Source organism: Hyperoodon ampullatus, assembly GCF_949752795.1.
Source record: "Hyperoodon ampullatus genome assembly, chromosome: 14".
Classification (NCBI taxonomy): Eukaryota; Metazoa; Chordata; class Mammalia; order Artiodactyla; family Ziphiidae; genus Hyperoodon; species Hyperoodon ampullatus.
The window spans coordinates 54,975,032-54,988,471 of record NC_136927.1 but is presented as its reverse complement, the minus strand read 5'-3'; the positions used below and the strand labels follow the sequence as shown (position 1 = coordinate 54,988,471).

The 13,440-nt window shown below is 48.7% G+C and overlaps 1 protein-coding gene across 1 annotated transcript in view; it reads right to left on the bottom strand.

Moving 5' to 3' along the window:
• Positions 1 to 51: 51 nt before the first annotated feature.
• Positions 52 to 13,440, bottom strand: part of BAIAP2L1 (BAR/IMD domain containing adaptor protein 2 like 1) — a gene marked incomplete at its 3' end in the record, with an annotated part of 84,891 nt that continues 71,502 nt past the window's right edge. The window contains exons 13-14 of the mRNA XM_079718459.1: positions 731 to 768; positions 52 to 127 (exon numbers count right to left, since the gene is read on the bottom strand). Of these exons, the coding sequence (XP_079574585.1) occupies positions 52 to 127; positions 731 to 768 (114 nt within the window). The remainder of the gene's footprint in view (positions 128 to 730; positions 769 to 13,440) is intronic.

Here is a 13,440-nt window from a genome sequence, read left to right as displayed (position 1 = left end):
TTTCCCAAGCGAGAACCGAACGGGGAACCAGAAGAATCTGGGCCCACCTCTTCATCGAATGACTGGTGCTGAGCGATCGTTTGTCACCGTTGGTCGGAGTTTCACAGTAGCAAAGGGATTTTCTCTGCTGGGGAGGCGGGGGGAGAAAAAAATTGTTGGCAGAAATACTTCAAGACAGGGATTTGGTTCAGAAAAAGAGCTAGTAACTCCTGCTCTTGCTCTGTAAAATTATATAGCTTATATAAATCCCAGACATTTTCTGAACATGAAAGTTTTGTTCTGTGACAGTTCTCTCCATGCGCCCATTATAAGCTGCTAATTTGTTTCGTTTTGGCCGCAGAGGGGCCTGATGCTGAGAAAGCCTCAGGCCTGGGGGTCCTCTGGGAGTGGGGCCTGCCCAGCATCTACCTGATCCAGAAGGGGGTTCCCCTGGCCTCATGTTGCATTTGGCACTTAATAATGCAGCCGCTGTCCTAGAAGGCTCTCCCACCACCACCTCCCCGCCCCACACAGGACTGCAGAGAGGTACGCTGCCCTCTGTCAGAAATGTTTAAAGCTCTGATAGTTCTGTAATGAGCGGTGGGCTTCCCTGGCAGTCCAGTGGTTAGCACTCCACACTTTCATTGCCGAGGGCCTGGGTTCAATCCCTGGTCGGGAAACTGAGATCCTGCAAGCCCAGTCCTCCTGGGCTGAGCAAGGGGGAGGGCCCTTGTGGAGGAAAGTAACATACCTGAGAAAAGGAGGCTTTGCAAACCCATTTGCATCATTCTGTGGGAAAGAAAAAGAAGTTTATGGAAGGCTCATGAAATTGGGGCATTTTTCATATGACCTGAAGGTAAAGACATCTAAAGCATAAGGGACTGCTTAAAGCTATGCATGTTTCAAAGTGCCCTGGAGTCTCAATTCATTTGTCTCATTTAACTAAATTCACTCAGAGGCGTAAGGGCAAGAACAGAAGACATTCTGAAACACAGTGAGGGACCCTCACAAGTGCTGGAACATCTTAGAGGGAAACACAGGGTCTGCTGCTCCCTGCCTGTGGCCTGAATTCAGGTGCAAAACTGTAGTGATTATGGTTGGCTTTTTGGGAGCCCGATCCTGAACGATGCCATGAGAAACAGTAAAAAGAAAACCTTGTTGGGTTTCGGTGCCGTAGACTGGTGCCAACTGCCAAGCAGAGATCTGATCTTGTACAAGTTCCGTAATTGCGGGAGAGAGAGGACGGAACAGTGCCGGCACTGTCTTTGCCTTCAGGAATTGCCAGAGCCCTCTCGGAGCCCCGGCCTCCGGCTCCCAGGGGCTCGGGGTCTCCCAGTGTAGCCGGGGACCAGGTGATCGTGTGTCCTCTCCTTCATTCCACAAAGAATCTGCTTTAAATCTGCTCTGGCTGTTGTAAGAAATCACTGGCCCAAGCTGGCGGGCTTATTCAGATGGCTGCCCAGGAGAGGGCAGTGTCATGCCGTCTGACCGGGGCCACCAGGCCAGCTCCCAGGATGCCCCATGGTCTCGGGGCTTGCAGGCCTCTGAGCTCCTCTCACTTCCCCTTGCCAGTTGCCAGCCTGGGGCTGAAGGCCACGCCTGGAGTAAAAGCCAGGCCAGGGCTCCCTTGGGACGGCCTCTCCTGGGTGCTGGATATACAGACTCAAGGCAGAAGGGGGCTGGGGGCACCAGGGCTACTTCAGACCTGCGCCTGCTGTCTCCGGACCTCTGGGGACCTCACACCTTGACCATGAACCTGGGGCCAGCAAGGTCATCCCGAGGGGGAGCCCCCAGCATCAGGGGCAGCCAGCCCGGCGTCCAGATTCAATGTCTCCCTCTCATGACTGAAGCACAAAGCAGCTGCTCTGCTCTTTAGCACATCCTAAAAGGGCCTGTCCCACAGGGCGCGCTGGGCTTGCTCAGCAGGCCTCGGAGTGAGCAGTTTCTGGTGTAACATTCATGTTACAGGATGAGTAAGGGCTAACTTATGATTTACTTAAAAAATACCCCAGGCTGCCTGTCGTGCAGTCCCACACGTGCTCAGGGTGCTGGCATTAACCTGCTGCCCAGAGCAGGTGCCCCCAGACTGGGGAGGCTGAGTCCAGGCTGTGACTGTGGCTCGGGGAGGCTGGCTGTGTCCTCTCGGCCTGGAAGGCCCACGTCCTGCCAAGCTGGACTCCTGGATGCGGCCTCCGCAGGGCATGTAACAGAAACCACCTTCCTGCCTGTCCTTGGGGCAGGACACTGTCTCCCTCCCCTGTGTGTCCTCAGCTTGAGCAGCACCCCCGCTGCCCTCAAGGCAGAAACCTTGGAGCCCGACTGAACTCTGAAACGAGCTTAGCCATGGTTTCACAGGCTGTGTTATCTGGGTGACACGACATGGTGAGAGAAACAAACACTGGAGGAGATGCACTGAAGTCCAGCCCTGGCGGTAAAGTGGCAAGAAGTAACAACTTGTGCTATGAGGAAAGAGAGCAAAATGACTCTTAAGACGGCAGCCCGAAGCTACCGGGCCCTGGCACATGCCTCAGCGAGCCCACTCCTGGTTGGTACAAGCAACGTGCATGCACATTGGCACTGAGACACCCGCTAGGATGCATGGGGCAGCCCTTTCCTCACAACAGGAGAGATGTCAGGCAAAACATTCTCTGACATAAATCGTAGCCATGTTTTCTTACGTCAGTTTCCCAAGGGAATAGAAATAAAAGCAAACAAACAAATGGGACCTAATCAAACTTACAAGCTTTTGCACAGCAAAGGAAACCATAAACCAAACGAAAAGACAACCTACGGACTGGGAGAAAATCTTGGCAAACTATGTGACCGACAAAGGCTTAGTTTCCAAAATATACGAATAGCTCATACAGCTCAATAACAAAAAAAACAATCCAATCCAAAAATGGACAGAAGACTTAGACATTTCTCCAAAGAAGACATACAGATGGTCAACAGGCACATAAAAAGGTGCTCAACATTGCTAATTAGAAAAATGCAAATCAAAACAACAGGTTCCACCCTCACACTGGTTAGAATGGCCGTTATTAAAAAGTCCACAAATAAATGCTGGAGAGGGTGTGGAGAAAAGGGAACCCTCCTACACTGTGGGTGGGAATGTAAATTGGTGCAGCCACTATGGAGAACAGCATGGAGGTTCCTTAAAAAACTAAAAATAGAATTGCCATATGAATCAGCAATTCCACTCCTGGGCAGATATCTGGACAAAGCTCTAGTTCAAAAAGATAAATGCACCCCAACGTTCACAGCAGCACTATTTACAGTAACCAAGACACGGAAACAACCTAAAGTGTCCATCAACAGATGAATGGATAAAGAAGATGGGGTACATATATACAATGGAATATTATTCAGCCATAAAAAGAGTGAAATAATGTCATTTGCAGCAAAATGGATGGACCTATGGATTATTGTACTAAGTGAAGGAAGTCAAAAAGAGAAAGACAAATACCAATATGATATCACTTATATGTGGAATCTAAAATATGACATAGGGACTTCCCTGGTGGTCCAGTGGGTAAGACGCCACGCTCCCAATGCAGGGGGCCCGGGTTCGATCCCTGGTTGGGGAACTAGACTACCACATGCATGCAGCAACTAAGATCCCACGTGCCACAACTAAACGTGCCACAAAGAAGATCCCACATACTGCAACTAAGACCTGGTACAGCCAAAATAAATATTTTAAAGAAATAGAATATGACACAAATAACTTATTTACAAAACAGAAACAGATTCACAGACATAGAAAACAAACATGGTTACCAAAGGGGAACACGGGGAGGGATAAATTAGAAGTTTGGGATTAAAAGATACACACTACTATACATAAAATAGGTAAACAAGGTCCTATATTCAGTGTCATGTAATATACCGTAATGAAAAAGAATATTTTAAAAAAGAATGTATACGTATGTATAACTGAATCACTGTGCTGTACACCTGAAACTAATGCAACGTTGTAAATCAGTTATTCTAACAGGAGGGATGACAGCCTCTGTTGAGACACCAGTGGAACCACAGGGGGACACAGTTCTGTCTACGCAGGGCCAGACCAGACAGGCACCCAGCGTCCAGAGGAGGGAAGTCTGGCCTGTGAGATGGGACAGTGGCGGGGGGATGGGGGGACTCCTGGAGGGCTGGTAATGCTCCAGTTCCTGATTGGGTGTTGGTTATATGGAGTCACTTTGTGAAAAGTGACTTTTCTTGCACTTTTCTGTATATGGTATTCTTCAATATTTACTTAAAAAAAATAGGACCTTTTCAGAAAGGTGTCCTCTTTAACACACCTGCCAGCGAGCTTATTGCCACGGCCGCCCTCCTCCCTGCTCCCTTCTCCTCGGCGAAGGCACCTCCTTTACCCAGCGAGGAGCTCCGGAACGCTGGCCTCAGACCCGCCCGCACGGCCCATCCCCCGCCGGCTGAGCCGGGAGCCACTTGTCCCTCTACTGCCTCCACCAGCCTGCGGTGAGGGGTTTGGGGTCTCCCCCCCACACCCCGTCTTTCCCTCCTCCATCGCCTGGCACACGTCGCCCTGTGCCACCGAGGGCTCGGGAGGCTCTTCTTGGTCGTTCTGACCCATCTCGGCACAGCTTCTGTCGTGCCCGGGGCACCTCCTCTGTCGCAGTGCGGGCCACACAGCATGCGCTCGGAACAGCTCCGGGCCGTCCACTGAGGAGACGCTGGTCTTCACTCACCTGTTGGGCTCTGCTCGAGTTCGCAGCACGCGTCCAGCCCCCACTTCCTCAGGCTTCACAGAGCAGACTTGCAGGCGCTGGTCCCTCTGCTGGGCTGCACCCGTGCCCACGGGCTGTCACATGTTCTGTGTCCCCGCTTGGCAGCCAGCATGCTTCCCTCCCTGCGAGTGGCCAGGCTGCCAGGGGACAGCGGGGCCGGGGAGGCCTGGGGACTGGATGGCGAGACAGCCCACAGGTGGGAACAGGCACAGGACACGCCTGGTGACTTCTCCCGAAAAACCCCAAACCCCAGGCCACCTGGAGGTGGCCCTTGCTGGCTGTCACGGTGTCCACGTCACCCCGGAGTTCTGCCAGGTGTCTACTGCGTGCCCGTGTGCCTTGAAGATGATGATGCGGTCCCAGCCTACGGGTCAGCTCAGATGCACAGAGATGATGGGACCCGCAGCCCAGCCAAGGCTCTGCTGAGAAGCCTCACAGGGAGCCCTCCACTCCCCTGGGGACCGAGCCACCCTGCAGACAGCAGGGCCTGAGGGACGGGCCCTAGGGCTTCCTTGGTGCCTGCCCTCCTGCACGGCTGCTTCCTCGGACAGAACGTCCCTTCCTCTCCACCGCCAGCTGGAGAGCAGCTTCACGTGGCCCGCAGTGTGAGCAACCCTGAGTGACACAGCTTTACGTGTTAACAACTAACTCAGTCCTCAGCTGCAGGCTGGACTCTCCCAGTTCACAACCTCTGACCCAGTTCAACCTCTTTATTTTTTTTTAATTTATTTATTTTTGGCTGCATTGGTCTTACTTGCTGTGCACAGGCTTTCTCTCTCTAGTTGTGGAGAGCGGAGGCTACTCTACGTTGTGGTGCGCGGGCTTCTCATTGCAGTGGCTTCTCTTGTTGCGGAGCACGGGCTCTAGGTGCATGGGCTTCAGCAGTTGTGGCACGCGGGCTCTAGAGCGCAGGCTCAGTAGTTGTGGCGCATGGGCTTAGTTGCTCTGTGGCATGTGGGATCTTCCCGGACCAGGGCTCAAACCCGTGTCCCCTGCATTGGCAAGTGGATTCTTAACCACTGTACCACCAGGGAAGCCCAACCCGTTTATTCTTAAAAGGGGAACTGAAGCCCAGATGGGGAAAGCCGACTGCCCTGGTCATGGGGCTCTTTTCTGAACCCAAGGTGCCCACTCGGTGAGGTGGGGGGTAGGGGTGGGGGGTGGAGGCAGCACCCGCTCAGCGCAGCTCTTACAGGTCGGCAGACACACTGTGAAATCAGTGTGTGGGTCTGAGGGCTTGGTTTCTCAATAGCTATTTAAAGCCCAGTTATCGGATTACTTAAAAGCTACTGCCACTAAGGCAGAGAGCACGTGACCGACCCCCAGCCCCTGGGTAGTGAGAAGATGGCATCTGATCTCTAGAGATGGGACGTCCCAGGGCAGCTGGGTCCACCTCACTGCGTTCAGGAACATTCTCTGATGGGTGGCTCCCAGGTACACCCTAGGTTTCCTGGTGTTTAAGCAAAACTCTGTGTGTAACTGACAGTATTCTGATGGTTGTGTGTAAAAACTACATATATAAAAGTGTTAGGCTGCTTTACCAGCTCCCACAGACCCCAGAGTTTGGCTGAGACAGAACATACTTTTTTCTCCAGTGTTATCAGCTGGTGTAAACAGTTTAGGAAAGATAAATGACCAGCCCAGTTGGGCGTAAGAACCTCTGAGATACGAAATTCCAGGGCTGTGTCTCCAGCCCTCAGGGGGTCCTGGAAGGGCCTCATCATGGTACCTGCTTCTCGACCACCACTCTCTGGATCAGGTTTCTAAATGGAATCTCGTTCTCTCTTGTGTGATCTGTACCTGACTGAATGATACGGCAGCCGCTCACTGTATGACTAGATGAAAATACAAATTTAAAATTAAAAACTCAGTTCCTTACAGTTGCACTCTCCAGTTTTCAAGTGCTCAGCAGCCCCTGTGTCCAGTGGCCACTCTGCTGGGCTGCCCAGTTCTGGAACATTTCTGCCCGATCCATAATCTCTCTGGGTTTGTTTACCGACGCACAGATGATTGGATCCTGTGTCTGCTGCCTTTGCAAGAGGCCACGACGACTAGGTGGCCTATTAAAAACAGGCCTTTTCACCTGCTCCCCAGGGGCTCTCTTTGGGGCAGAGCCGGTCCTTCTGTCCGCTTTGCTGCGCTCTTGGACTCCCACTCTGACTTGGTAGCGATGAAACGCAGTAGCTTGTCTAACGGACAGGATGTAGGCAGCGGAGGCATCTGAGGGTGTACACCGCTGACAGTTGCAGCTTTTTCTTTGGCACTTTGCAGAGGATACTGAAATATTACTTCAAAAGATGAAGCGATAGAAATGGAATACGAATCAGTCATTATACCTCATGATGCGTCTGTGAATGCCCTGTACTTACTTTTGGGTTATTACCGTCTTCAGCCCAAGGTTAGATGCACGTTTACAGATGTGGAAAATTGAACATCCAGAAGAGTCAGGGTGACTGGGTGAGAGGCCCTGAAATGACGGCTGGCAGTGCCTCGTTCAGGAAGTGCACGAACCTTGTGGCCTTTGATGATTTTTAAAAGCCAATTAATATTTTCTTGTGGCCTTTATTAATTGGCATTTTCCACTATTCTCCAGATCAGAACAACATAGTAACCTATTGGTACCTCTTAAACAGTACACAGGTGACGGCAGTACTTGTCTCATCAACAGAGTTCTGATGGAGGGACACCTACAGGCTGCTGATCCGTGAGGACGAGAGGGGCGCGGAGGTGCATTCATGGGCTCACAGGGTTCCTGCCGCAGGCCTGCAGCTCATCACAGCCCAGGCACAGTGCTGGGGCTTGTTAGAAGCATAAATGCTTCTAAGGTGACATGAGAAAATGCTATGGTCCCACCATGAGGGTGGGTGCTGGGGAGGGAGGGGAAAATATCTATATATCTAAATATATCAATATTTATCTATATCTCAAAGGAAATATAATGAAATGTTAACAGGAGCTATCCTAGAAGTGAGATTATAAATAGAATTTTCTTTTTAATACTTGTTCTATGTTTCCCAAATTTTCTACCAAAACAAAAATTCTCTGGATTATTTCTATGAGCAGAAAGTGTTATTTTTAGAAGTAGTATTTAAAATGAGATGTAATGATTAGATGTTTTAATTTTTACAAAGGGACCCTGACCAAACTTGGATTTTGCTGTTTAGCCAAAACCTTTAGCTTTGACTGCCAGCTGGATTTAAAAGGAAACCTCATTTCAGCGTATGTTTAATGTACCCAGCAAATGGCAACATTGGAGGTGAAAAAATATTCAAACATACTTTTGTTTACTTAAAGCATGGGATGGATAAATATTAATTTAAGAGTTCATCCTTATTTCTGTCTCAAGAGTGGGATAATTTATGTTTATTTGCAAAGTAGAGTTTTAGATAAAAATCTTACCATAAAGCCATTTCTTAATATAGTAGTCAAATCATGAAATATATAAATACCTCCATGAAAGGCAACTTTTATCTGTTTTTTAATCAAAAGTGGGAAGGGGGCGGGTTTCTCAAATTGTAGGTACTTTAACAAACCATAAGTAACTTTGTCTTTAATTAATACAATCATACTTATTGGATACTGATTATTTTTAATTATTCAGAACCTCCAAAATAAATATTTATATTTTTCTAGTAGTTAAATGTGTAAGAATGTTTTTTCTTTCTAATGCTGGCATGTTAAAGATCTAATGTATGTGCTCGTTATATAAATTATCCAAAGAAAGAAAAAGGCTCCAAAATATGTAAACACGAGTAAACCAGACCTGCTCCCAGAGCTGAGACAGAACAGCGCTCTCTCCCGTGTAGGTACCAGCACTTAGTCACTAGCTCTATCAGTTCTTCCCCTTAAGTACTGACAACTCCTGTCACCCCATCCCCAGCAGTGGACGGGGCTCCTACCGTCCCCTCCCTGGATGACCGAATGCCGCCCGGAAGGATGGGAAAGGACGCAGTACAGCCCAGGCGGCCTGGCTCGGGGAGCGTCACCCCTGGCCTGCCCATCCCCCACTTCTCCGCCATTGTCGCGACCGCGCCCAGCCACGCAGACCCCACGACACCGTTGGAAGGCTTTGGGTTTCATCAGAGCTCTTCCTTCAGGACTCGGCTCAAATGCTTGCCTCCAAGAAGCCACTTCTGATGCTTCCCAGGAGCCTGAGCCAGGGCCCTTCCCGCCTCCTGTCACCCTGCACCTTGTCCGCAGCCCCAGTAAACACCGCTCACTGGACTTGGCTCCGGGGTTGATTCCTATTTGTTTCTCTAGAGCCTAGCCCAGGGCCTGGACCGTAATAAGCTCGTCAATAAATGTTCCATGGACGAGTTCCAGTGTGACCCGCAGATCCCCTCTACAAAGTGTACCTTCACGTGCCGTGTGATTGTGTTTAAAAAAGTTTCGTTGGTCACAGCAGTCTGATGCCATAATGTTTGTTGCCAGCGTTATAAATGTGACCTCACTGTAACTATCGACTCTATACCTGTTCCCTTTTACTGTGAGGTTTCACTTATTATTAAGAAAAGTGTTCGTCAACATTCATTATTCTGACATTTGCAAAATCAACGGCAACTAATTGCCATTGGAATCACAGAAGGAGGGCGTTTTCATTACATATTTAGAGCTTTTAAATATTCTTATATGAAATAAAGAAATAAAGGCCACTAAAATGAAAGACTGAAAAAGGCCTTCCAGCCTGCAAGGCAGAAATAGGGGCCTATTGTCAAAAAATCTACAAACAATAAATGCTGGAGAGGGTGTGGAGAAAAGGGAACCCTCTTGCACTGTTGGTGGGAATGTAAATTGATACAGCCACTATGGAGAACAGTATGGAGGTTCCTTAAAAAACTAAAAATAGAACTACCATATGACCCAGCAATCCCACTACTGGACATATACCCTGAGAAAACCTTAATTCAAAAAGAGTCATGTAGGGCCTCCCTGGTGGCGCAGTGGTTGAGAGTCCGCCTGCCAATGCAGGGGACGCGGGTTCGTGCCCCGGTCTGGGAGGATCCCACATGCCGCGGAGCGCCTGGGCCCGTGAGCCATGGCCGCTGAGCCTGTGCATCCGGAGCCTGTGCTCCGCAGCGGGAGAGGCCACAGCGGAGAGAGGCCCGCGTACCGCAAAAAAAAAAAAAAAAAAAGTCATGTACCACAATGTTCATTGCAGCTCTATTTACAATAGCCAGGACATGGAAGCAACCTAAGTGTCCATCGACAGATGAATGCTTAAAGAAGGCGTGGCACATATATACAATGGAATATTACTCAGCCATAAAAAGAAACGAAACAGTTATTTGTAGTGAGGTGGATGGACCTAGAATCTGTCATACAGGGTGAAGTCAGAAAGAGAAAAACAAATACCGTACGCTAACACATATATATGGAATCTAAAAAAAAAAAAAGGTTCTGAAGAACCTAGGGGCAGAACAGGAATAAAGACGCAGAGGTAGAGAATGGACTTGAGGACACGGGGAGGGGGAAGGGTAAGCTGGGACGAAGCGAGAGAGTGGCATGGACTATATACACTGCCAAATGTAAAACAGATAGCTAGTGGGAAGCAGCCACATAGCACCGGGAGATCAGCTCAGTGCTTTCTGTACACCTAGAGGGGTGGGATAGGGAGGGCGGGAGGGAGACGCAAGAGGGAGGGGATATGGTGATATATGTATATGTATAGCTGATTCACTTTGTTATACAGCAGCAACTAACACAACATTGTAAAGCAATTACACTCCAATAAAGATGTTAAAAAAAAAAAGAAATAGGGGGCCTGACCAGAGTGTCAGGGCAATGCTGGCCTCACAGAATGAGTTAGGAATTCTCTCCTCTCCACTTCTAAGGAAAGTGTGAGTAGGATTGGTATTAGTTCTTTAGACGTTTGATAGAATTCACCAGTGAAGCCATCGGGTTTTGGGCTTTGTCAGGAGACCTTAAGTTACCGGTGGGGAGGGGCTTCGGGTGTGGAGCTCTGCCTGGAGGTGGCCAGGGACCTCGCAGACCGGGACCCCCAGGGTGTGAGCTGAGGACACCTGCACCTGGTCCAGGGGGCAGGGCAGCAGCTTCCACGAGGGCCTGCCACGGAGGAGGCGGCCCCAGGGCAGCCAGGCCACCCTGGGCCTCGGGAGAAAGTAGTGTGCTGAGCTCTGCTGCTCAGCAAGTGGGAAGGGATAAAAAGGTGGGCACGTTGTGCAGTGCTGCTCCCTAGCTGGTCTCCATGCTTTTCAAGACAGCCTCCTGGTACTGACAGTCTATTATCATCCAGCCAACAGAGAGGTTTAAAAATAAAGTTAGAGCTCATTTAAACTGCCAAATGCTTAGTAATGAATATCATTACTGACTATATTGATATCTAAAACCAGGATTTTTCAATCTATCCATCCAGTGTGGTAAGAAGTGCACCAATGCTTTCTTCATTGAGCTTTATCCACGTGGTAAAAATACTGAAAATTAAAACGTCATTTTCTAAAATCGGTGCTGTTAGCTAAAATGTGTTTTCATTTATAATTCCAGTGCTAGCTATGATTTGGGGGCAAGGTTCTTTTACCCTAAAAGACACTATACAGGCAGACCTCATTTTATTGCATTTCACCTGACTGTGCTTCACAGATGCTGCTTTTTTTTTTCTTACAAATTGAAGGTCGTGGCAAGGCTACTGGCATCATTTTCCAACGGCATTTGCTCACTTAGTGTCTCTGCATCACATTTTGGTAATTCCTGCAATATTTCAGCTTTTCATGATTATTACAGTCACAGTGATCTGTGATCAGTGGTCTTTGGTGTCACTACTACGACTCACTGAAGGCTCCGATGATGGTTAGCATTTTTTATCAATAAAGTATTTTTAAATTGAGGCTTTTTGAGACATAATGCTATTACACACTCAACAGACTACAGTATAGTGTAAACATAACTTTTAAATGCACTGGGAAACCAAAAAGTTCCTGTGACTTGCGTTATCGAGATGGTCTGGAACCAAACCTGCTACATCTCTGAGGCCTGCCTGTACAACCTGCGTCTATGGAGCCGGGCGGTCATTATCAATGGCTGCTGACATCACAGAAGGAAACAAGCAGACACGTGTACCCACCACCACCGCTGATGAAATGCTCTACGAAACAAATCTGATCAAAGCGGGAAATATAGGACAAAGGGGAACTCAGTAAAGGACACCATGTGGATGCAACCAGCAAAAATCCAGACTGGGGACACCCTCCAGGACCAGTAACCTGGGTTTTCTACAGAGAGATTACAAGGAAAAAGAGACAGGGGAGACCTCTAGATATGGAAAGACTCATCACGAGACTGAACCACCAATTACAATGTAGGGAGCTAGCCTGGGTCCAGATTCGAACAACTATACTGTCAAGAAATTTTTAATGAGACAATCAGAAATTTGAAGTGACCAGGTGATGATACTCAGGAATTATTGTCAATTTTAAAAGATATGATAATTGGCATTGTGGTCATGTGAGAGAAAAAAGAGGAGCTTTAATATATTTACAGATGAATGATACGATGTCTGTCGTTAGCTTCAAATTGATCTCGGAGTGGGTGGGGGAGAGATGAAACAAGATTTATAAATGAATTGTTAAAGCTAACCTGGGGGACCAGGTCATTAGATTATTCTGTCCATTTTTCTGTGTGTTTGAATTTTTCTATAAGAAAAAGTTGAAAATCAAAACCAGGAGAAGGCACTACAGACGGACAGGTCACACCTGAACAATGTGCCTCATGTGCCTGGATTCTGAGTTTTGTGACATGCAAATTGTAAGTTTTTTTTTTCCCCAGCAAAAGGAATAACAATGCCTTAAGATCATTAAGATCATTTCCAAAGAGTTTGAATACTGTTTTAAAATATACTGGGGCCTTTAATAAAATAGCATTTCACATGTGCCCTTCCCAAGCAGTTTGTCCAGTTTTGACATCTACTGCTAACAAAATGGAAGGGCTCCATTTTCGTCTGAAAATAATTTTTGGAGTTAGTTGGGGGTAATTTGCAAACAATCATGCAGTATGCTTATCTAAGAGGAGAAGCCAAAGGCATTTTTGAATGAGATTTCAGAACAGTGCATTTCCTGGACCAAAACACGTGCTTCGGCCTGTGAGGGGGCCGGCACGGTCCCTGACACCTGCGCTCGCACTGTAGCACGGGCCCATCTCCTGTAACCGACTCCGCCCCCGTCCCACTCAGAGCTGAACAGAGGCCCCCACTAGGGGTGACAACACACCCCATGGGAGGCATCGCTTCTGCACGCACCACAGGAAGGAGCACACGATAACGAAGGATGAGGAAAACAAGCAGAAACAGTGGCCCAGGCTTACGCACCAGCTGCTCGTATCCCACTCCTCTCTGGAGCACGCTCACTTTCTCACTCTGCAAAACACCTCTGGCACAAATTCTCTTCTTTCGAACTTGTTCAGCATCACCCTGCCCACCCCGTCCGCTGGTGATCTGTCCTTCGGCACTGACAGACATCCCCCAACACAGCCCTCGAGTCTGTCCTCCCAGCTGCACCCAGGCCCCGGCCCTCGGCCTTCCCGTCGGCACTGTGGACCCGCATCCCTGCCCCGCCGGCCGGCTCCTCCCCGTGTGCTCTTCTTCCTTCTCAGTCATCCCCTTTCCTCCATCCTTTCCCCCTTCTCTACTGTATAATCTACACTGAAAATAAAGTTTAAAAAAGACGAGAACCCCCTCAGGAGGCTCCGCCACCCTGGAATC